This window comes from Aotus nancymaae, unplaced genomic scaffold, assembly GCF_030222135.1.
Source record: "Aotus nancymaae isolate 86718 unplaced genomic scaffold, 86718_ANA_hifiasm-v0.15.2.pri h1tg000040l, whole genome shotgun sequence".
NCBI lineage: Eukaryota > Metazoa > Chordata > Mammalia > Primates > Aotidae > Aotus > Aotus nancymaae.
Window position 1 is genome coordinate 77,773,176 of NW_026988454.1, and position 25,530 is coordinate 77,798,705.

Sequence of the window (25,530 nt, forward strand, 5' to 3'; positions counted from 1 at the left end):
CTTACTTTTTTATATGACTTTGAGCTTTCTCTTTCTGTCCTAGCTTAAAATTGATACAAAGAATAGGGAAATATTACACTTTTTTATATTATGGAAAGTAAAGTTTATTTCTGAAAGTCTCACTTCCATTTTTCTGTTACTTTATTAGGCTGCAGAACATGTTTAGTTTACAGCTAAAATGCCATTTGGTATCTCACTGTGGATTGTCCTCATCCGGAGATACTCAGTGTCTATTAAAGCAAAGCTAAAGGTCTCGTCTGTGGTGGCTAACTGGGTCACTTTACTCATTAACAGAGGAGGCAACTATGGCATCATTCTACATTCTGCCACTTCCTGAACAGCCTCTTGGCAATAATGCCTCACAGGGGAAGTCATAAGCTTTCCTGCTGATGAGTGTGACTTTGAGGACAGCTAAAATTATATCAACTAGAGAAATACAGTGACAAAAACCTATTGGAATACATTTAGGCCAACCACATGGTCCTTGCTTCAAACACCAGCCGCAAGTTTTGGGGTCTCTAGGACCTTCTTTACCACAGACTTGCTGGCTATAAATACTGAGGTCCCTACTGACTCCCTCAGATTTGATAATTCACTGGTATGACTTACAAAACTCAGAGAAACACTATACTTAGAATTATAGTTTTATTATAATGAAAGGATACATACTAAAACCAGCTAAAGGAGAGACACATGGGCAGAATCTGGGAAGGGCTTAAAAGCAAAGCTTCTGGTTGTATTTTCCTGTTGGAGTCATGGACGGTGTTACCTCTTCCTTGCTATGATTTATGACAGTCCAGGGAAGTTAATGCAAGCTTTGGTGTCCGCAGTTTATACTGGGATTTGTTCACATACTGTCTGCATGTCTGACCTTTAGTCTTTATCTCCTCCCAAAAGTTCAGGCTAATACACTTAGTCTCTAGTTCCTTTGGAGATCAGGTAGATGAGTCTCTAGAAATCATCTCCCAGTAGCTGAGGGCAAAGGCCAGGACCTCTCTTCGGTAAAGCAAATTCTTCAACATACCTATTTAAACAGAGGGTGTATTTCTGCAATTTCTCATATTACTCTTTGAAAATCTAAAATTTTATTTTACAAACAAATGATTTTCCCTTTATGTTCAAATTAGAACTCTTTAGCCTTTTCTTTTTTTAAAATATCTCTACCTTTTCTCCCTCATGACATCCAGACCAGTCATTTATGCAGTTTAGTTGTATTTTTACTGCATTATGTATTTATGGCTAAATATCCATTGTATTTGTATATTCGTTCCAAAAGTACTACTATTCTTCTGTGCTGGTAGGTCATGCTTGCTTCTCTACCCACAAAACAAATATTCACTTATATTTCTTATCAGCTGCAATCTGGATACAGAGTATAGCATGAACCAAAAGTTTAATGATATGTAAGTACATAAACATTTAGAAAAGGTGAGCATTTCTTTGTGGTTTGATTATAGACGTATTCAGGAGAGTTTTCCCAGGAAAAAAAGGGCTTCAAAAACCATGCTGAGGCAACTTGGAATATAGACAATAAAGAGCATTCAAAGATTTTTAGATATGGCCATGACACGACAAATTGTTTGTTTTAGAAAGTTAGTTTCAGCGTTATTGAGTAGAAATAGTTTGAAGAAAATAGATTAACGTACAAGCAACTCTTTCTGCCCAGTTAGGACGTTATTACTGTTGTCTTCACTGGAGATAAATATAGGTAATAAAGGATGATTTATGAGAAAGTTATTAACTTATGAGAGATGATTTTAGCTTTTTAAAAATGTTACTCCTTTCATAATATGTACACAACTCTGATCAACATCTTTTAAACTTCTCTTAATCAAATAATTTTTGATGTTTTCATTTTCAACAACCTCTTGGGATAATACAGTCTATGTATTTTTCTACCTAACCTATAACCTATGGTTATAACCTAACCCTACCAGTTGATTGTCATAGATCCTTGCACTGTGTTATTCATTTTATACTTAACACATATTTGTTGAATGAGAGCTTACTGTGCACCAGACTATTGTAACAGATGTTGAAAATACAATGGATATAAGTGATTCCTGACCTCAAAAAGCATACATACCAATTTAATAGTCAGACAGATGGGAAAAGCCTGTGATGGAGGGAAGCACGGGATACTTTGATAGTTTATTGAAGAAGCATATAACCTAGACTAGACTAGAGATTAAGAGACTCTGACACTCTAGTTTAGAATAGCAGTTAAGAACATGAACTCTGATGATGCAAAAGTCTCATTTAAAAAAAAAAAAAAAGAACATGAACTCTGGAGCCAGAATGAATCTGGATTCTCAGTTTCTTGCTGTGTAACCTTAGGCAAGTTCTTAACTTTACCTTTAAAATGAAAATCACAGTAATCCCTACTTTATATGGTAATTATGAGGCTAAAACTGTTACCGAGCAAAAAGGCTTGCTGCCTGATGTGTTAGAAGCTAGGACTATGACACTTGAGATTTTGAGAAAAGAAAAGCTTCTTATTGCAAGTTGACTAACAAGGAGAAAGGAGGCCAGTTCAAATCTCTCTCTGTGCTGACTTGAAAGCAGTAATTTCATTAGAAAAGGTTTAGGGAGTGAGTTCTGGGATCGGTAGGTGATTGGTGGGAGGAAAGGGGAGGTCTGGAAAGTTCTCAGGCACGCACAGTTATTTATTCATACTACCTCATGGATCTCATGTGCAAGTTTCAGGGAGAGTTAGTATGAAGCTTGCAGTGGAAATTGGATCTGTGACACAAGCAAGTTCGTTCTCTGTGCATATGCCAGTTGGCCATATCGGTTCCAATTGATTTCAGCCAGGTTTTCAATCTCATAAGTGAAGGGAGTTTCAGCATTTCAGCAATTTTTTTTTTTTTTTTTTATTTGTCACCCTGCAAGCTCAATAATTTCTGCCAGTCACTAGTCTCTTTAACTCTTTAGGGCATGGTTTAAAAATCAGTTAAAACACATAAAGTGCTTGAAACAGTACCTGGCATATATTAATAGTTTTGTATGTGTTATCTCCTCCTTCTCTCGCTCTTCTCATCATTTTCTAAAAAATAGATATGTAATTAGTACTCAGTAAATATTTGAATAAATCCTTACATGATAGATGAAAATATAATTGTTGTTTTATTCCCTTAGAAGTCTTCAACCATCTTTACTGAAAGCATTTAAGGTAAAACTCTATTTTATGTGTATTTAGGCCCATGTTAACTCAAATTCATGAGCTTCATAAAGTGTAAGCTGATATGATATGTAAACAACATTGAATTTGCCTGCTTGTAGATGAGGATGCCCTTTCCAGTTGGTCTCACATGTCCATCTTACCATATATACCCAGTCCAGTTCAGGTTATGGCCTGGCGTGTATAGACATTTGAGTTTGGAGTCTCCATACTAGATCCTGCCATCCGCTCTTCCAAGATAGAGATCGAGTAATCTCTTTTAAATCTCAAACACTTAACACAGTGGTTGTCAGTTATTGGTACTAGGTGAATGTTTGTTGAATGAGTGAATGATGCCTAAATTATGAAATTAGAAAAATTGGAAATCTGACAGGAACTTTTATTGTTCCATGAGGATGCAGTTGACTACTTCTTTGTGGAACTATGAAGGGATTTTGGTAAAAATAAGACTTAACGGCCGCCGAAAATATAGAAGTTTTATTTTCTAGAGGAATTTTGTTTTAAGATTTTCTAACTTGTCAAATAGGACTCACCAGAATTATTATGCCTTTTTTAAATTGCAATAATGTGGGTTGGTGGAAGAGCCAACAATAGTATTGCAGAAGCGATTTATATTTTGATTAGCTAACCTGAATGACATAGTTGTTTAGGCGCTATTGGTAAATAGTGGCAATCAAATCATTCTTTTTATTTATTTATTTATTTATTTATTTATTTATTTATTTATTTATTTTTTTTTAGAGAGAGAATAGGAAGGAGGAAAAAGGAAGAGAAAGAGAGAGAGAGAGAATGGGGAGGAGGGAGAAGGAAAAGAAAGAGGGAGAGAGAATGGGAGTATTGCTTTCTTGCCCAGGCTAGAATGCAATTTAGTAATGGGTATTGAAAAGCTCTTTTATACTGATAATTATACTTAATGATGTAGTCAGGAAGGAATAAGGGAAGAAGATAACAAACAAACAGCCAACCAATATTTAATTTAAACCTATGAAATGCTATGCGATTACTGAGGAGTGATTTACTTCCAATTATATAGTCACCTTTGGAATAGGTGTGAGGTGGTAATGTATGTTTTGTGTATTTGAAGTAGAGAGTTCTGTAAATGTTTATTAAGTTTACTTGTTCCGGGTCTGAGTTCAAGTTCTGAATATCCTTGTTAATTTTCTATCTCGTTGATCTATAGAATCGTTAGCTCTTCTTGTTACATTGATCCTTTTGCCATTATGTAATGTCATTCCTCGCCTCCTTTGATCTTTGTTGCTTTAAAGTCTACTTTATCAGAGGCGAGAATTGCATCTCCTGCTTTTTGTTTATTAGTTTATTTTTACTCTCTGTTTGATTGGTAAATCTTCCTCCTTCTCTCTGAGTCTTTGTGTATTGTTGCATGTAAGATGGGCTCGGATGCAGCATACCGATGGGTTTTGGATTTTTATCCAATTAAAATATATATAGGTTTAATACCGGCGTTTGATGCTAGCTGGCTGTTTTGCCCATTAGTTGATGTAAATTTTTTATTGTGTTAAAGTTCTTTGCTTTTTGATATATTTTTGGAAAGGCTGATATTGGTTGTTCCTTTATATGTATAGTGCTTCTTTCAGAAGCTCTTGTAAAGCAGGCCTGGTGGTGGTGAACTCTCTAAGTACTTGTTTGTTCGCAAAAGATTTAATTTTTCCTTCGCTCATAAAGTTTAGTTTGGCTGGATAGGAAATTCTGGGTTGAAAGTTCTTTTCTTTAAGGATGTTAAATATTGGTCCCCACTCTTTTCTGGCTTGTAGGGTTTCTGCTGAGAGATCTGCTGTAAGTCTGATAGGTTTCCCTTTATGGGTAACCTGACCTTTCTCTCTGGCTGCCCTTAGTATTTTCTCCTTCATTTCAACCCTAATAAATCTGGCGATTATGTGCCTTGGGGTTGGTCTTCTTGAAGAATATCTTTGTGGTGTTCTCTGTATTACCTGGAGTTGAATATTACCCTGCCTTGCCAGGTTGGGAAAATTTTCCTGAATGATATCCTGAAGAGTATTTTCCAACTTGGATTCATTCTCTTCATTACATTCAGGTACACCTATCAAACGTAAATTAGGTCTTTTCACATAGTCCGATATTTCCTGGAGACTTTGCTCTTTCCTTTTCATCCTTTTTTCTGCATTCTTGTCTTCTCGTTTCATTTCACTGAGCTGGTCCTCGACTTCTGATATCCTTCCTTCTGCTTGATCAATTCGACTGTTTAAACTTGTGCATGCTTCGCGAAGTTCTCGTGTTGTGTTTTTCAGCTCCATCAATTCACTTATATTCTTCTCTAAATTTTCCATTCTCGTTAACAGTTCGTCAAACCTTTTTTCAAGGTTCTTAGTTTCTTTGCATTGGGTTAGAACAAGTTCTTTTAATTCACAGAAGTTTCTTATCACCCACGTTTTGAAACCTGCTTCTGTTATTGGAACACACGTGTAATCTATTAAGCCTTGTTCCGTTACTGATGAGGAATTGCAATCCCCTGTAGAGGGAGAGGCATTCTGATTTTGAGTATTCTCTACCTTTTTACGCTGGTTTCTTCCCTTCATTATATATTTGTCCGTCTGTCGTCTTTATAATTACCGGCTTTCTAACTGGGTCTCTGACGTCCAACTTGTTGATTCCCTGCGCCGAGATCTGAGCAATCCACTGAGCCGGCCAAAACAGTGGTGTTAAGATTGATGGTGCTTTTCTGCCCGGGAATCTCCGGACTCTGCACCAAGAACTGGCGTGCTAAGGCACCAGCAAAACCACCACGCCGGCCACAAGAGTCGCCCTGGCGACCCGTGGGGCTCCTCCACTGGGAATCTCCTGGTCCGTAAGCAACAAATATTCGTCTGAAAGTGTGGCGTCCTCTCGTTCTTTGAGCTTTCACTGGGAGGTACGTGCCCGAGCTGCTAATCATCAGCCATCTTGGATCTCTCTCAAATCATTCTTTTTAAAAAGAAGATAATGATGTTGGCTTTGTGATGAGCACGGAGGATGACTTGTAGAATGATTATTTACTGATTAGAAGTATATCCCGAGTACAGAAGCATTGAATAATCTTAACCTGAACTGGAAGTTAGACTTTGGGATTGAAAACCAATAAAGATTACGATCCAGGGGAGTACAAATTTCCATTTTTGGGGGATTTTTAAAACTAAACCTTGGATTTTGGGGGAGTTATGAAAGGACATAAAAGAGTCCAGAGATAGAAGTTATTATATTGAGTATTCTCCAGCAAGGAGTTGAGGCTTTGTGGGAATATCTACTCCGCAAATGTCTGAGTAGACTAGACCAGAACTCAAAGGCAGAGATAGTTTATTCTTTTTTGTTTAAGTATTTCATTGGTATACTTTTCTATACTATAATGAATTGATATTGCCAATTCATATTTCTAATAACATTGGAGATTCATTTTCTTCTTCACTGTAGTCTTAAGCAGTCATTATGCTTATTATTTTTAAAAGGCTCCTTTCTATGCTTTGTAACTTTGCAGTTTCTATTTTGTTTCTCATGTTTCTAATTTCAAGCCTTTTGCATTATCTTTCTCTGCTTATGCATTTATAATGACTTGGCTTTCAGTTACATCATGATTCATAGACATATAAAATATCAACTCGGAGTCAGTCTTCTGGTATAACCTTTGTCAGTTCTTCCAATCTTTGGTCCCTGCTACATGCCTTCTGTAGGATATTTCAGATGGTATTCAAAGATTAAATTATGTTCATAAGTAAGCAAATTTAAGTTTTATAGGAAAAACCTTATGAAAATGATCATGCTTTATTAAAAATTGATATATTATATCTACTGTTTTACTTTTCATCCAATTATCTTCTAATTTTTTCTGGAGGAAAAATTATCAAGAAAATTGTAATTCTGAAAAGGATCGTATCCTAGTTTAGGATAATTGACCACGTATTCCACTTTAAAATTACTCCAAGATTTTTCAATTAAACATTTCTAAATTAAGATTCTTTTATTTGTTAGAAATGTTTTAAAAACATTTAGGGTAATTGAAGTAAAACCATGTTTCTGAAGAAAGATTGACGGGGAGAAGTTGTAATTACATCATTGCATTTAAATGTTTTTTACTGTCAAATTGAAATTAAGGTATTAGTTAGGCATGTTGGCTTAGGCTTATGTTGTTATTGGGTCCTCATATCCCTAATGCTGGCTTGGTTTCTAGCATTGGAAGGCAGTTAGGAAACATCTATCTCATGGACACTGCATGCAATTATATTTTTATTGAGATGTTTATCAATCAGTAAATTATCTATGAAAAATTTAGCTTAGTACTTCTTATATTGGGATACCATTGCAACTGGTGAATACGTTTTACTTTATATATAGAAAAGGAGAAAAAGAAACAGTAGTTTATTTTTTGACTTTAACATCAGAGAGAAAAGAATATCAAAGTGAGTTTAAAATTATATCTGATATTTAAATTACTGAATAAAACCTGACCTTTCAAGTCATGCTATTTTAAGCATATTGAGACTCTTTTTTTTTTTTTTTTTTTTTTTTTTTTTTTTGGACTTTTTGGTAACTCCTCCTTTCATGGAGACTGTGCCTGATAGACTCTTCTCTCAAAGGCTGCCCATCATCCTTGCTGAATACAACTTCCCAGTGTTCGGTTTGACTTATAACGTTGGCTTCTCAATTTCTTCAAAATTTTCATCTCAGTGACTTAATTTTGATTTAGCCAGTTTCGCTTTGGAAATTTCATTCCTACCTATTACTCAGTATCCTAAAGTTTTAAATTTGGACATACTGCTTTGAGACAACTTCCATCTTTAAAAGCAGCTGAGACGTTTCATCAGCTTCACCATCCAGTATGTATAGCTGTTCTGTCTTCAGTGAGGTCCGGTCTTGGCCTTAGGAGGGGAGAAGTTGCTTTTATTGTGTATGCCATCTCAGCCCAAATGGCTGTTTTTTATATCTGAGATTATGAAATTCTTTATAGTTCTCCCTACTTTTGTAAGGTGGAAGTTGAGGTCTTTGATTTGTAACTTTTTTTCTTTAAAAAACTTTATTTTAGGGCTGTGCGCGGTGGCTCACGCCTGTAATCCCAGCACTTTGGGAGGCTGAGGCGGGTGGATAACGGTGGATCACCGTGAGACCATCCTGGTCAACACGGTGAAACCTCGTCTCTACTAAAAATACAAAAAATTAGCTGGGCATGGTGGCGCGTGCCTGTAATCCCAGCTACTTAGGAGGCTGAGGCAGCAGAATTGCCTGAACCCAGGAGGCGGAGGTTGTGGTGAGCCGAGATCGTGCCATTGCACTCCAGCCTGGGTAACAAGAGCGAAACTCCGTCTCAAAAAAAACCCAGAAAACAAAAAACAAAAAAACTTTTTTTTAATTAAAATGGGTAAAAAAATTTTTTTTTGTTTTTCTGAGGCAATATCTAATTCTGTTGCCCAGGTTGTAGTGCAGTGGCGCAATCAGGACTCACTGCAGCTGCAACCTCTGGGGCTCAAATGATCCTCCAGCCTCAGCCTTCCGAGTAGCTGTAACTTAGGTGCATGCCACCATGCCTGGTTAATTTTTAAATTTTTGGTAGAGATGAGGTCTCACTATGTTGCCCAGGCTGGTCTTGATCTCCTGGCCTTAAGTGATCCTCTCACCTCAGCCTCCCAAAGTGCTGGGATTACAGGTATGAGCCATTGTGCCCAGTCACTGACCTTCTATTTAATTAGATATTTCATGCAGCAAAATTTTCTGTACATATGCTTTAGTTGCATCTCTCAAATATTAATCTACTGTATTTTTGTTTTCATTGTTTAAAATACTTTAAATTTTTTCTTTTGATTTCTGTTTTATTTGTGAGTTATTTAGAAGTGTTATTTAATTTTCAAACATTGGGTGACTGTCCAAATATTGACATCTAATTTAATTCATTATGGTCAGAGAGTATACTTTGAAATGTGTTGTATGGACTTAGGAAAAAAAGTATTTTTTCCTGGTTTGGGTGGAGTATTTATAAATGTCAATTAGGTCAGGTTGTTTTTAGAGTTATCTAGTCTTCCATAGGGTTTTCTGTCTGCTTGTGTTCTCTTAAGTTTTTTCAAGATGTCTTTACTACTAGTGATTTTTTCCCACTACTTGAATTCTCCATGTATAATTGAGGATTTCCCCACTATTTTTCCTATCTATTTTGTCATTTTTATTTTGAGGCTTTTTTTAAAGGCATGTATACATTTAAGATTGTTACAGATTGTCGATGAATTGACCCCCTTTGTTGATATATATTGTTCTCATCTCTAGTAATTTCTTCTTCTCAAGTTTTCATTGTTTTATATTAATATACCTAGATGCTTCAGCTTTTTTTCCATTAGCACTGGATTTGACATCTTTTTCCATCCCTGTACTTTTTACCTAATGGATTCTTTATGTACAAAGTGGGCTGTTTGTAGACACTATATATATAGTTGGTTCTTTTTTGTAGATGGGATCTCACTCTGTCATTCAAGCTTGAATGCAGTGGCATGATCTTGGCTCACTGCAACCTCCACTTCCTGGGCTCAAGTTATCCTCCCACCTCAGCCTCCCAAGTAGCTGAGATTACAGGTGCACACCACCGTGGCCCGGCTAATTTTTGTGTTTTTTTGTAGTGGTGGGGTTTTGCCATGTTGCTTGGGCTGGTCTTGAACTCCTGGGCTTGAGCTGTCTGCCTGCCTCTGCCTCCTCAAAGTGCTGGCATTACAGGCATGAGCCACCACACCCACCTGGTTCTTGATTTCTTAAAAAAATTTATTAGTAATGGCAGTTTCTGCTTGTTGATTTTATAATGTGATTTCTAGAAGAAATATCATTAGAAAAAAAAAAAAAATCTGGTTTAAATCTACCATCTTCTAATTGATTTACTACATGGCTTGCCCCATGTTTTCTCATTTTCTTTTTTCCTTTTGTCCTGCCATCATTTGGATTACTTGAGAATGTCCTTATTCCATTATATCTCCACTTTTTGGGCCTATCAGATATATACATCTTTGTGTATATTTTACTAAGTTTACTATACTAAGGTTTATAGTATCTCTTTTCACAATTTACTCTTAAATAATAGCATACTACTTCATAGTTGGGGTTCTTACCTCATTTCCTTTTATGCATTTTGTTTTTACATATGTTATAAATCCCATAATACATTGTTAATATTTTTACTTTAGTCAATTGTAAGAAAAGAAAAAGGAACACGGATTTCTTACATTTATTCTAGTTTTTAACTGTTCTAATGCTCTTCATTATTTTGGTTTAGATACAGATTTTATTCTTGTATCATATTCCTTCTACCTGAAAAATTTCTCTTAAAGTTTCTTATGTTTGGGCTTGGTGGAAATATTTTTTATCAGCTATTGTCTGTCTGAAAAAGAACTCTATTTGCCTTTGTTATTGAAAGATATTTTCATTTGCTAAAAATTTTTGGATCAACATTGTTTATATTAATATTAATATGTTTAAAGTGAAGCTTCATTGTCTTATGGCTGGTATAATTTCAGAAAAGGAGTCTGCTGCCAATCTTATTTTTGTTCCTCTGCCTGTAGACTTTTCCCCCTTCTTGCTGGTTTTTGACTATGGGAATTCTACATGTTTTTTTTTTTTTTTTTTCCTTACATCTTTCTTCCAGTCCTCTTGGAGTCCATTGGGGTGTGTGTGTGTGTGTGTGTGTGTGTGTGTGTGTGTGTGTGTGTTTAATTGATTTCGTAGCAATTGGAAGCATTATTTCTCTCAGTTGTTTCTTTGCTCTCTTATACCTTTCTTTTCCTTACCACGTTCCAGCTGTACAAGTGTTCTGTCTTTGGCTGTAGTCTCCCAGCTCTTTGATTCTCAGTGCTGTTTCTTTTTTCTCTCTTTTTTCTTTTTGTATTTCAGTTGGAAGAAGTGCCACATACCTTTCTTCTTCAAGTTTAGTGACCTTCCTCTGCTGTGTCAGTCTGTGGATAATCTCATTGATTATCATTCCCACTGGTTAACATCTTTTTCTCTGATGTTGTGTGTTTTCATTTCTGCATTTTCAATTGTTTCATTTTTATTGTTTCCATCTCTGCTGAAACTCCATATCTGTTTATGCATGTTTCCCACTTTTTTGTCTAGATCATTTAAAATGTTTTTTTTTATTCATTTATCAACTTTTAAGTTCAGGGTACCATGTACAGGATGTGCAGGTTTGTTACATAAGTAAACATGTACCATGGTGGTTTATTGCACAGATCATGCCATCACCCAGATATTAAGTCAGCATCCATTAGCTATACTTCCTGATGCTCTCCCTCTCCCCACGCCCCCCTCCCACAGGTGCCTAGTGTGTGTTGTTCACCCCCATGTGTCCATGTGGTCTCATCAATCAACTCCCACTTACAAGTGAGAACATTCAGTATTTGTTTTTTTGTTCCTGTATTAGTTTGCTGAGGATAATGGTTTCCAACTCCATCCATGTCCCTGAAAGACATGATCCTGTTCCTTTTTATGGCTGCATAGTATTCCATGGTGTATATGTACCACATTTTCTTTATCCAGTCTATCATTGATGGGCATTTAGGTTGATTCACTTACTTTGCTTATTATAAATAGTCCTGCAGTGAATTTACATGTGCATATATGTTTATAATAGAATAATTTTTATTCCTTTGGGTATATATCCAGTAATGGGATTGCTGGGTCAAATGATACTTCTGCCTCTAGTTCTCTGAGGAATCACCACCCTGTCTTCCACAATGGTTGAACTAATTTATACTCCCACCCATGGTGTAAAAGTGTTCCCTTTTCTCCACAACCTCACCAGCATCTGTTGTTTTTTGTAAATGTTATTTTTAAAGTCTTTGATAATTCCAAAATATAGACCCTCTCTTTGTCTGCTTCTGTCGATTGCCTTTTCTTTGATTACAGGTCATTTATTTTTCTTTTGTGTATGTGTGTGTGAGTGAGAGAATTTTAAAATTAGATGTCTTTTGTGGGTTTTTTTTTGCTATGTGAACAAAAGAGACTGAGGTAAGTATCTTTATGCTTGGTAACAGGAATCCTTCTTTTAGTTTCTTAATAGGCTTCATTTCTGGGTAGGGAGGGGTAGTGGTTAAATCAATCTGTTCTGTGTGTTGCTATATAGTTATATCTAAAGTACTCCAAAGAATTCACATTTTCTCAGTAGGTGGCTGCTGTTACTTGTATTTATTGTAATGCCTAGAGTATAAAAGAGTTTTCTCCTGGTGTTTCTGTTTCACATTTAGCTTTCAGTAGGCTCTGCTCCCCTGTACCACAGAGTGTTCTATTTGCATACGTCTGGTACTTTTCCCCATATGTAAACAACTGTTTCTTGCCGCTCAGTGCCAGACTTGTGGAGACTGTGGAGTTTTCTTAGTTTTCCTTCTCTAGCCTGAGAAATACTAAGCATAACCTGGGCACCTGAATCGCAGACATGGGCTTTTCCTCAGTGGGTCTTCCCTCTCCCTCTTGCCAGAGAAGTTTTGCCTTGCATAGGGATGTTTTGTCAGGACCAAGTCTGCCTACTTTTTATGAATATAAAATCCTTGATCCAAGCCCGTCTCCAGCTTCTTGTATGGCTGCGTATGAATGTATTCCCAGGTAACTTTTGTGTCATATCAAGAAGGGTTTGGAAAGCAGGGGTGTTTTAATGTCTATGTACAACCAAGGTGAGACATTCTCATGTTCCCTGCCCCGCCTGTCGTCTTTCTTGTGAAGCCTGATAGAAGCCTGGGAAAAACTTCGTATCTCTTGTGTTTGGGACTTCCAGGGATTCTAAATGGTTCCACTCACCCAGGCTTAGTTTTTAAGAATTGGTTAGATGTTCAGTTGTCTTCTTTTTACTCACTTTTATGACTGCTTCTTCTTCTTCCTTTTCTCTACCAAAGGAGACATGAGTTCATGTACTTCATCCTCATTTGGAGGGGCTGGGATTCAGTTTATTTGATTGCCTGCAGATGTCAGCTTTCTGATGGCCTTAACAAAAGTTATGATTTTGTAGATTATCTGCTTTTTTATTATCATCACTGTAGAAGCAGCATTCTCTTATTATTTTTCACATTGTAAATGAATGAGGAACTTTTTCTTAAACCAGCCATTTCAAGGTATCTCCAAAGAGCAAAGCACTTCTAAAATTATGAACTTAGATCTATGGAATGAATAAAGGGAAAAAACATTTTCTTAACATTATTCAGTCGGTACTTATAGCTTGGGATAACATCTGCAGTTATAGTCTCATGTATAATTTGATGTATGCTGTAAATTAGAGATAGCAGCAGTAAAAATAATGGAAACTGCCTAAATGACTTAAATGTCGGCTCTAATGATGAAGATACTGATATATGGAAGATGACCATAACAGGTTTGAATTTCTTTTTTAAAGAATTGTGGATAGACAAAAGGCAATATTTCTAATTTAATAAACATGTTATATATATGATCTCATATGAACATATAAATCAGTTAATAAAGCATACAATATTAATAACATTTTTAGATTTCATCTCTTTTCTTAGAAAAACTTTATTTTCTTCAAGAATTTTACCTCTCTTCATATTCACTTTATTCATATAGCATATGCTATAACACATTTAAAATCTATAAAAATTTTGTTAAATACAGAAATGGGGTCTTGCTTTGTTGGCCAGATTGGTCTTGAACTCCTGGCCTCAAGCAGCCCCTGCCTCAGCCTCCTGAAGTGCTAGGATTACAGGTGTGAGCCACCGTGCCTGGCCAAGTCTATAAAATTTAAGTGGCTTTTGGAGGACTTATATATTTAGGAAGTTGCAGAAATCTTTGGGGCGTTTGTTTCAAAGAGTCATAAGACTTTCTTTAGTTATCTCTTTATTTTTAAAGTCTACTGTAATCTGTTCTGAGTGATTTTACTTTACCTGTCTGAATTGAAGCTAGTTGCTTATGTCTGATGGCCTCAATTTCCTTTTCTGGCAAGTTTTAAATTGTAATTTTAAACTTGAGAATATACATTTCATGAGGAGTTAGTTATGTATTTTGAATGATATGTTAAGTGTTGAGCACAACACTTCATTTTAGATCTTTAATACATGATAGATGATATTGTGAATGTTTATGTGTCAAGTAAAGAAAGAAATATCATCTAGAGTAATGAAGAGAAGCTCTTATTTTGACCCATGAATTTTCATAGTCCTTTAAATGCTCTGATTTATGAAAAGTTAGAGTAGAATAAAAAATGAAATTACTTTCATTTCTGCAGCAGGTAACGTCATGTTATGTAGAGTCTTGCTAACTGGCTATTTTTATCGTTACTTTATACTTTATATACAGACATGGTCCATTACATGAATTTGAGAAGTTTGGTTGAAGATTGGAAAAGCCATGATAACTTGCCATAAATGATGTACCTACAATAGAAGTAGAGCAAATGAAAGATTAAAGGTTACAATTTTTTTAACCTTTTGGTTTTTTAAAGAGATTATTGCAATATTTGGTTTTCATTGCATCATTGCTCAGCAGAAATGCTATGAATTTAGCAAGTTACTTTTCATTTATTTATTTATTTATTTGAGATGGAGTCTCACTCTGTTGCTGAAGCTGGAGTGCAATGGCATTATCTTGGCTCACTGCAATCTCCACCTCCCGGTTTCAGATGATTCTCCTGCCTCAGCCTCATGAGTAGTAGCTGGGATTACAGGCACCCACCACCATGCCCAGCTATTTTTTTGTATTTTTAATAGAGATGGGGTGTCACCATGTTGATCATCATGTTGATCTCGAACTCCTGACCTTATGTGATCCGCCCGCCTTGGCCTCCCTAAGTGCTGAGATTACAGGCATGAGCAAAGGCACCTGGCTGCAAGTTACTTTTCTTATATGATGTAGTATAAGAAACAGCAAAGTCTTGTTTGAACCTTTATCAATGATTACTTACTTTATGGATATTTGAAAAAAGTCGAAATAGAACACAAAAGTCATAAACATTGTTGGTCATTACAGAAGCATTGTTGATCATTACTTTGAAAGGAAACTAATGTTTTAATACAATTAGTTTATACATATATGTGTGTGTATATATATGGGGATATATATACACACACACACACACATACATATGGGCATTCAAATACAGACATATTTGAATCCTAGAACTATCCTGAATTTTCTGTTAATTGGCCAGATTCTGGATAACCTGGTGGTGTGTGAGGGACCTGGTGGGAAGTAATTGGTTCATGGGAGCTGTTTCCCCTCGTACTGTTTTCATAATAGTGAATTCTCATGAGATCTGATGCTTTAATAAGGGGCTTCCCCCTTTGCTCGACACTCATTCTCTTGCCTGCCACCATGTAAGACTTGCCTTTGCTCCTTCTTTGCCTTCTGCCTTGACTATGAGGCCACCCCAGCCATGTGGAACAGTGAGTTCATTAAACCTCTTTTCCGTCATAAATTACCCAGTCTCAGGTATGTCTTTATTAGCAGCGTGAAAATGAACTAATTCACCTGGCTCTGTAAAAGTATGTTTTGTTCTCTTTCCCAAAATGCAGAAATTGGCGTTTCAGGCTTCCATTGGTGATGTACATGTTGAATTCTTCAAAATAATAAAAATCTGTGAAAGAATGCATTAAAGTAACTTAGAATTAATTAGAGGGTATAGGGTCTATAATTCTTTTGATATGGCATTGAAGAAACGTTACTTGTATTTTTTACTGTGTATTCCGTGCAATGAAATTCTTTGCTTGGAAAAATTATAGAAAAGATACAAAAAAACCCAAAAAACCCCAAAGTAAGATTAAAAATATTCTCTAAGGGTTCTTGGAAAACACAATGTATTTTTGGGTTATAATTCCTATGTTTGAGCTGGTTTGTAGTTACAGATTCTTGCCCCCAAGCAAGTTTCTTTGTAGTTTTGGACTATAATCTTCATATTTGAGCTAGTTTGTAGTTACAAATTCTTGTCCCCAAGCATTTCTTTGCTTTTCCTTTTTTTGTGTGTTTATTTTTAATTCCATTTATGTATTACTTTCCAGAGTTTGTACTTTCACTTTGTTTTTTGCTTCTAGGTCTTTCTTCCTTTTGTGCTGGCTTAGGATTACATTTAAAAATATGTTTCAGTGCTTTATTGATTAATTTGGTTGTTGTAGTTAGGACTATTGTTTATACTATCTGGCTGCCAAGGAATGGAAGTGTGTGTGTGTGTGTGTGTCTGTGTGTGTGTGTGTGTGTATTGATATCTTACGGTGTATTAACCTAGATTCCTTTAGACCCATCTTTTCCCCTTATTTTGTATTTCATTCAGTTCTTACAATTTATATATGAAGAAGTTTTTATAGAGCTTATCAAGAAATTTAAATAATTTTAAAGTGATTATTATATTTTTAAAGAATACATATGTATTTATTTTATAGCTACTTGAAGGAAATTTTGCCAAAGAAGTGAGCCATGAAATGGATGGACTTATTTTTCAACCTACTGGAGTAAGTTCATTTGTCTGTGTGTGTGTGTGTTTGTGTTTTTTTGGTGTGTGTGTGTACACAGATATACATATATATACACATATACATATATGCCTCAGACTTATTTACTTAGGGTTGATTACTGCTGTGATTGCTGCTTTTCCTTAAAACAAAGTGCTCATTATGAGCTATTTTATTTATATCTAAATACATGTAATAGTAAAATGAGCACCTGTCTGTTTTCACTCAGCTTAAGAAATAAACATTGTTGGTCATTACTTTTCAAGGAAGCTAGTCTTTTAATATAATTAGTTTTTTAAAAAATAATTATCTACCAATAGCATTACATAAATGTTTATTTCCTTTTGTAACTTGGTATACTTTTATGGATTAATATCTCTAAAACTTCATTTTGCTGTAGTTTACTGTAGAGTAAAATTCAAAGAGTTGTTAATATTTGACAAAAAATAAAATTTTTGAATATTTTTTCCACGTTAAATTTCTGAAATGCACTGAAGAACTTTTACCAACTTAATGGTTGAATCATATGTTTGAAATAAGTTGTATCTTACTCTATAGCAGGTTTTCTCAACCTCAACTACTGATGTGTTGGGCCAGATAATTCTTTGCTGTGGGAGTTGTCTTGTACATGGTAGGATGTTTAGCAGCATCTGTGGTCTCTACTCACTAGATGTTAGGAGTACCCCTTTTCCCATTTGTGACAACCAAAAATATACTCTGACATTGCCCAGTTTCCTCAGGTAACAAAATTGCCCCTGCTTGATAAACCTGTGTTCTGTAAGGCGGTGTTTTTCAAACTGTGGCCTGTAGAGGAGGATTAGCACCATCCAGGAAGTTTTCACAGATGCAACTCACCCCCACACCTATTAAGTAGGAAAACTGTGGATGGAGTTTAGCAGTTTGTGTTTTGTCAAGTTCTCCAAGTGATTCTAATCATGTTCAAGTATGAGAGCTACTTACACTATAGGAAAGAGTTTATTTCATGTGCAACCACCTCATCACATGCTTCTTTTTTTCTTTACTATTCTTTTAGAAAATAGAGTATAAGCTAGTTGAGAATTTATATATGGAGATATCAGACTGAGTTCCTGGGGTAAAAGAAAGGGAACTAATAATTTGAACACAGTGTATTAAATATGCCACAGATTGAATATCTCTAATCTAAACACTGATATACTAAAAAATTTATAATGTTTTGAGTGCCAGCATGATGCTCAAAAGAAATGCTCATTGGAGCATTTTGGACTTTTTGATTAGGGATGCTCAACTGGTAAGTATATATAATGCGGATATTCCCAAATTTGAAAAAAATCAGAATCCAAACCACTTCTGGTCCCAAGCGTTTCAGTAAAGGGATATTCAACCTATGCATGTAAAGCAGTGTATAATAAATCTCTGCTAAAATGTTAATTTAGAGACAATGTGGTATGTGATTGGCATCTGTCTGTCTTCTAGCCCCCTTTGCCAGAGTACAGAAAAATCTTATCTTCTGTGGTTGAAGGAGGAGAAGATGGAGGAACACTAGAGGTTAGGGACAGAAATTGTAGAAGATACTATTTTAGGAAAATGAAGGTTGAATCTTTGAGTTCTAATATATTCCAGTCTCCCTAGATTGAAAGAAGTAAAGTCTAAATATAACAATGAATTCAGAAAAATTCAGTGTTTGAAACTCATGGTTCAGATCTGTGCATATATGGCATATGTAGGAAAAATGGCCTGACAAATGAGTGAGTCTGTTTCTCGGATGTGTAGTATAGGCAGTTGATTTGTCAGTCTGTTTTCTTTCTGGTAACCATACTTTTTATTACAATGGCTTTGTAATTGATATCTGGTATTAAGTCAAGTCTCCCTGTTTGTCAGCTTTACCTTAAATCTTTGTAGACATTTGGTTTAATATGAAAGTTTCAGAATGAGTTTGTCATGTTATGCAGAAATTTTTGTTAGGAGTTTAATTGGAATGTCTTTGAATTTAGATTATTGTGGAGAAAGTTGATGTGGGTTTGCCATGTTAAATCACTTTCTCAATGAATGCTGTGGCTTTTTTTTTTTTTTAAAGGTCTTTTTCTGTTCTGTAATTGAATTTAAATTTTTTATTATTGTTATGGTAATTTCTAAATATTTGTCATTTTCTGCTTTTATAGTAAATCATGTCTTGTTTCCCTTTTTTATTGCTACTTCTAGTACACTGCCACATTTTTGATTTATTTTATTGATTCAGCAATCCTATTGAATTCTGTTAGTTCTCATCACTGTCTAATTTTATACTTTGACCAGGACCTCTAATATTCAATTAAGTGTTTGTTCTAGTTAGATGAAGGAGAAGATATTTATACCTTCTTCTCAACCTCAAAGAGAATGTAACTAAATTTTCTCTCTTAAGTATGTTTGTGGTAGATTTCTGTTAGATATGCTTTATTATGTTAAGAAATTTCTGATCTGTTCTTCCAAGAATTCTCTTAAAACATCATAAATAGGTTTTGGGCTTTAACACCTTTTAGGGCATTAATTTTAAGGCAGTAATGCCTCTTCTGTATCTATTGAGATTATCACATCATTTTTCTTTTTTACACCATTTATGTAGTAAATTACATTGATTTTTGTCATGTTAACCTATTCTTGCATTCTTGGGTTAAATGCTACTTGATCATGACATACATAATTTTTTAGGCACACCTTTGAATCTAGATATAATTGCTTCTTGAGGATTTCTGCCATCTTATTTCTTATGGTTCATTTTTTTCTTTTTTTCTTTTGAGACATGGTCTCACTTTGTTGCCCAGGCCGGAGTGCAGAGGCACAAACATGGCTTACTGCAGCCTTGACTTTCAGGGCACAAGTGATCTTCCCACCTCAGCTGGAACTACAGGCGCACACCACCACGACTTGCTAATTTTTGTATTTTTCGTAGATACAGGGTTTGCCTTGTTGCTGAGGCTGATCTGAAGCTCCTGAGCTCAAGCAATTCACCTGCCTTAGCCTCCCAAAGTTCTGAGATTACAGGCATGAGCCACTGTACCAGCCTAGTTTTCTCCTTTTTGTATATTCAGAATAATGAAGGTAATATATTTTATTATTGAAAAAATTATGTAAGTTGCATATAATCCATGGTAATGCCTGTCTATGGTTTTAAAAAATCAATTACAATAGAGTGATTTATACTGAAAAATAGAACAGTTTCTTAACCTTTTTCAGCACCCCAAGTGCTACTCCTAGGAGGCAATTATTTTCCTTTTTTAATTTTTTTTGCTTTTACTTCTACATTTCTACACAATATATGCTGGGTTTTTTTGGTTTTCTATTTTATACATAATCTGCTTACTTTGTACCATGGAAGAATAGGATTGAGCCCTCTAATTCCACTAATGCCCTTCACACCCCTTTCTCCTTCTGTCATCCTGTTGTAATTATATCACATATTTGGTCAAATTCATATTCAATATTTATATTTTTATGGTGACATAACTATTCCTGAGTCAAATAGTGTACAATTATGTATTTTTTTTAGAAAAGTCTTGTCACCTAGCATTAGGAATATTTTCAGTTGTTATAGTTATTAATATTTCTTTCTTTAAACTCTCCAAAAAACTGTTTGTTTTCAGTTCAGTCAAATATATAAGGTCCATTTTTCATTTGAAGGCATTCTTTCTGAAGCCCTCCATTCTTTAGTCCTGCTGCATAGCCTTTTCTTCTTAGAGTTTCTTTTCTCTATTTCATCCAGGAAATCCCTTTGACCTTTCTTCTCTGATAGATTTCCTGACTTTTTTGACTTTATCTTTTCTTTCTTTTTTTTTTTTTTTTTGGTTTGAGTGATCTTAAAAACCTAATGCTGTACAAACTGGTCCTTATGCTTATGGAGCTTTTGTTTCAGCTGTGAACTGAACATGTTATTCTCAATAGTCTCTAATCTGTTCTACAATTTTGTGACTCTGACTTATCTCCAAATTGTTTATTGTGCTTGTGTAGTTCTGTGCAACTTGGTATAATGTTGATTATCTCGTAATAAATCAAGCCTCCCTGTTTGCCAGGATGTTCTTAAGTATTTGGGGACATTTGGTTTCACATGTAAGTTTTACAATCTGTATATCATGTTACCCAGAAATTTTTGGTAGGAGTTTAATGGAATGGCTTTGAATATAGATTAATTTGGAGAAAATTAATGTGTTTACAATGTTAAATCATCTTGTTATGCGTACTAGACAGTTAGGGAAAAGGTACAATAAACTGTAGCTCAAGACTACTTGTCTAGATGTCAGAAATTTTCAGAAGTTTTAGATCTACTCTTAGTTTATATATTCAATTTTGTATTTTTAATAATAAGTCATAATTGATGGCAGTATGAGACAATAGAACTAAAATGAAGAGAGTAATTTTACTCGGATCTCTATTTGTAATAAGCCTTCTAAAACACTGGTTTTCTCGGCCTCTTCTGCCTTCTGGATGGCTGTCTTTATAGTTGTCTTCTAAGATAGTTCTATCCCCCTTTCCTTCTCTTTATAGAGAAAAGTGTATTTTTTATGTCTATAGCTGTTTTGGCTCAAATCAACCTTTAACCCTTGCCTTTGATTTTGCCTCTAGTACTCTATTTCTTCATTCATATTATACATTTCTGTTAGGGACAACCAATTTTTAAACAATCACTGAAGTCTGTTAAGTGGCTCATCACTTTGTCTTTTTGAGTTATCCTTGCTATTTATTCCTTTTTTAAAAAAGATCATGTCAGATTTGGCTCAAATTGTTTTATACTCAAGCTATTTCAGTAGCTTCTTAACTGTTCTTTGTATCTGTATTGTCTTTCCAGTCTACCCCTGTTTTTTGACCTAGTAAAATCATACTCTGGGAGAAAGCCTAATACGGGAGAGACCAGTATTGACTGATAGAAGTATAATGTATAACACAAATATGAGCCATAGTTATACTTTAAGTTTCTAGTTGCCACATTAAGAAAAAAAAGAAAATGGTGAAATTAATTTTAATAATATATTTTACTTAAACCACTATGTCAAAAGTATTATCATTTCATTAACTCACTATAAAAACAATTTTTATTTTTGTACTAAGTATTTGAAATCCAGTGGGAATTTTACACTTGCAGCATGTCTTGGCCTTGCCACTGTTCAGTGCTCCATGGCCATATGTGTAGTAGACAGTGCAGGTGTAGATATATTGATTAATTGTTTCCCATTTCTTACATGTGCTCATGACATTTGTACATGATTCGTTTGTGATCTTCAGTTGAATTGTAATTCTCTGTGTAATGTTTGATTTTTCTTCTTCAGCTCACAGAACAAAATAAGGTTACATTTCTTTATTATTCAAATGCAATAGGCAGGCTCCTATACTCCCCACCTCCTACCCACTTCTAAATCATAGTGCATTGCAGTATTGCAGGGATACCTTTTTTTATTTCCTAGGTTCTTCCTTTTAAAATTGTGCTTTGAGGGTTTTTTTTTTTTTAATTATACTTTAAGTTCTGGAATACATGTGCAGGTTTGTTATGTAGGTATACATGTGCCATGGTGGTTTGCTGCATCCATCAACCCATCATCTACATTAGTTATTTCTCATAATGCTGTCCCTCCCCTAACCCCTCACCCCCTGACAGGCCCTGGCGTGTGATGTTCCCCTCCCTGTGTCCATGTGTTCGCATCGTTCAGCTCCCACTTATGAGTGAGAACATGTGGTATTTGGTTTTCTGTTCCTGTGTTATATGCTTTCAGTTTTTAAAGATGTTCTATTCAAGGGGTCTTGATTCCAGACTCCAGTTTCTGGAATGGTGAAACGCTACTGAGTTTGTAGATGCAAACCATTTTTTGTGCATTTACTGCCTTCCCCCCTCTGTGTTGATAGTATTGAAGAGAGGTGTTTCTGAGCCACCCCTGTTAGTCTGATGGTAGTATTTTAGGATATAAAGAGTTGGAAAGGTAGTTGCTAGGTTTCTTTTGTATCACCTTAGTCATGAATGTTTAATCTTAAACCTCTTTAAACAAAATTGACACATACATATACACATTAAATAACTATTCCTGTCATCACTTTTAGTTAGACGAGCCTGGTCAGAAGTGACACACCTTTATCTAGAATTAGATCTTTTCTTCCATGACAGTCTAGGTTCTGATCATCAGCCTGTACCTTCTACTTCTCTGACATGGAGGTTTTTCAGTTCTCTGGTAGCAATTGACCTCATTCTGAGGCCACCAGTCCAAGAGAGATGACATCTTAGATTCCTGTGCACACTGTGTGTCTTCATTGCTCTGCATTCCATAGGATTTATGGGAGAGTGGTTTGCTTTCATGAAGCTGAAAGCAATGTCTTTTTCTATCTTTCCTCTTGAAAAATTGTTATTGCCAAAATAACAATTGCCAAATTTCTTCAGAACTAAAACAGATTGTTTAAATGATTATTCTCAAAGCAAAAACGATTCTCTTTAAGATGCCTTGCAGTTTCTAGCTACCCCTCACAAGCTATCTTTTGGTCATATTTTTGCCTCACAAAATCTTTGGGGTTCTATGTGGTGATTAGTCTTTTCCTTCCTTATTTGTTTTTAAACCTTCATTGTCTAGGATAGTGTTTGGCCCAGTATATCTTAAAAACTATTTGTTAAAGGAATGAAAATGCATCTTTGTGTTTTCCCTAGTCTTTCAGATTTGACTAGTTTTATATGTTACCAATATAGGTAAACATCTTTTAAATTTATAGCTGTATTTTATCTTCCTTGCTGCATAGGAATATGTATAATCTAATTTATGCTGTTATCTTTTTTTCCTTTCAAGAAATTTTTCAGTGACTTTCTTTAAATTCCCACTTTTCTTTGCAGAGTCCAGAATCCAAACACCAGTCTTCCCTAAAACATTGACACAAGTTTTGTCCTTGGCATATTCTCTTCAGAGACTGCCCAGTGGGTTAGGAATGGTCTCTGGTCAAACAACCAAACAGACACCACTAAATACCTTTTTGATTCTCCAGTTTTTCATCTGCAAAATGTAGAGGCTATAACAGCTTAGCTTTGAAACTCTGTTATGGTCATATGATGATCAGTGCAAATGATACAAATCAGTACTTAAAAATTCCTTCTTTCTGCCAATACCTGGTGAAAATCTACTAGGTAAAGAATTTTTAATAAAAGGGAGAATAAACTCTTTTTATTTTAGTTTCCTAAAAATAATGTATCTTTTAAACGGCAAGTTAGACAATTAAACTAGACTTCTTATGAAGTTTGATAATATGACTATTACATGATTGTATTCCTATTAATTTTCTTCTCCTGTCATCATTTCTTTTTTGGATGGGGAAAGACAGAGTCTTGCTCTGTTGCCCAGGCTGGAGTGCAGTGGTGCAGTTTCGGCTCACTGCAATCTCTGCTTCCTGGGTTCAAGTGATTCTTTAGTAGAGACGGCATTTTGCCATGTTGGCCAGGCTGGTCTCGAACTCAAGTGATCTGCCGACCTCATCCTCCTAAAATGCTGGGATTACAGGCATGAGCCACCATGCCTGGCCATCCTGCCATCATTTCAATAGACTTTTCACTTTTTTATCTCCTAAATTATTAAGATTATAAAGTGTATGGAGTGGCTCTGAAAGGGTCGCATTTTATTCATCAGTGGACATTGTCAGCTTCTTCCAAAAATATTAATTTATTTTATCTATAACAGATTCTAGATTAGTTTACATTTATGACTCATTTTAGAAAAAATGTTTCACAACTACCTATTTTGGTAATAGTTTAATTGATGACATAGTACTATACTATACTAGTTATAAGTATCTAGTTCATCATTTTCATTTTCCATGAAATTTTAATGATTTCAGTCTTTCTTAATGTTTTATTTCTGGTTATAATTTCTCATCATTTTCTATTAGTTTTTTATTTCTAAAAGCATATATTACCAACTTTAATTCTCTTAGTTTTTATCACTAATATATACCTTTCATCATATTTTTGGTGTGTTCTTTAATTGGACTGTTAATTAGCTAAAACAGCACTGGAGTGTAAGAAGAATGTGGTGCATAATGACATGTCTACCCATCATATTTAATTCAGTGGTTATTTTATATTCCTACTATATTTTTGGTAAATATTCTAAAGGATATTCTTTTTTTTTTTTTTTTTTTTTTTTGACAGAGCCTTGCTTTGTCGCCCAGGCTGGGGTGCAGTGGTGTGATCTTGGCTCACTGCAACCTCCGCCTCCTGGGTTCAAGCAGTTCTCTTGCCTCAGCCTCCTGAGTAGCCATGATAATAGGCATTTGCCACCACACCCGCCTATTTTTTGTATTTTTAGTAGAGATGGGGTTTCTCCATGTTGGCCAGGCTGGTCTCGAACTCCTGACCTTGTGATTCGCCTGCCTCAGACTCCCAAAGTGCTGGGATTACAGGTGTAAGACACTGTGCTCAGCCTCTAAAGGGTATTCTCAGTATAAATATATATTAATTATGCCATCCAGAATAGGCTTCAGTTTCATATAAATCCATTCAGGGTAGCAGGAGGCAATTTTCTCCCTCAAATGCAGAATTTCATTATATTGAACTGTGTAGCCTTTGTTATTTTTTCCTTATTTTGGTTTTGCAATTTCAACCTCAGATTTCTCCTGCAAAGGCTGATTTTTTCCTATTTTTAGTTTATCCTCAGTTTAGGACACCATAATAAGAGTGGTCTTATGTATTCCATTTTCAGACTTCTGATTTGCCAAAACCCCAGAATTAGCCTGTACTTAGCTCTTATGCAGAGATTTATGATTTTTCTACCTCTTTTAAAAAAATAGGAATAGATTTCTATTAAAATAAAGTAGAATGACATTATCAGAAACTGTATTTATGATATTCTGCTAAAGAAAGCAGAGTTTAAGACACATTTTTCTAATAATTCTTACTCATAAATTCTCCTTAGGACTTTTTACTTAAGATTTTTCTTACTTCTTTTATGCTTATACATTGTCATC

General features: G+C 35.2%; 1 protein-coding gene across 3 annotated transcripts in view; it reads left to right on the plus strand.

Moving 5' to 3' along the window:
* RNGTT (RNA guanylyltransferase and 5'-phosphatase) overlaps positions 1–25,530 on the plus strand; it is a 350,432-nt gene that overhangs the window by 149,429 nt on the left and 175,473 nt on the right. For 2 of the 3 annotated variants that reach the window (XM_064360854.1, XM_064360856.1), the window contains one exon: positions 16,528–16,596. The exons of the other annotated variant lie outside the window; for it this stretch is intronic. In XM_064360854.1, the coding sequence (XP_064216924.1) occupies positions 16,528–16,596 (69 nt within the window). The remainder of the gene's footprint in view (positions 1–16,527; positions 16,597–25,530) is intronic. 3 annotated transcript variants of the gene reach the window in all.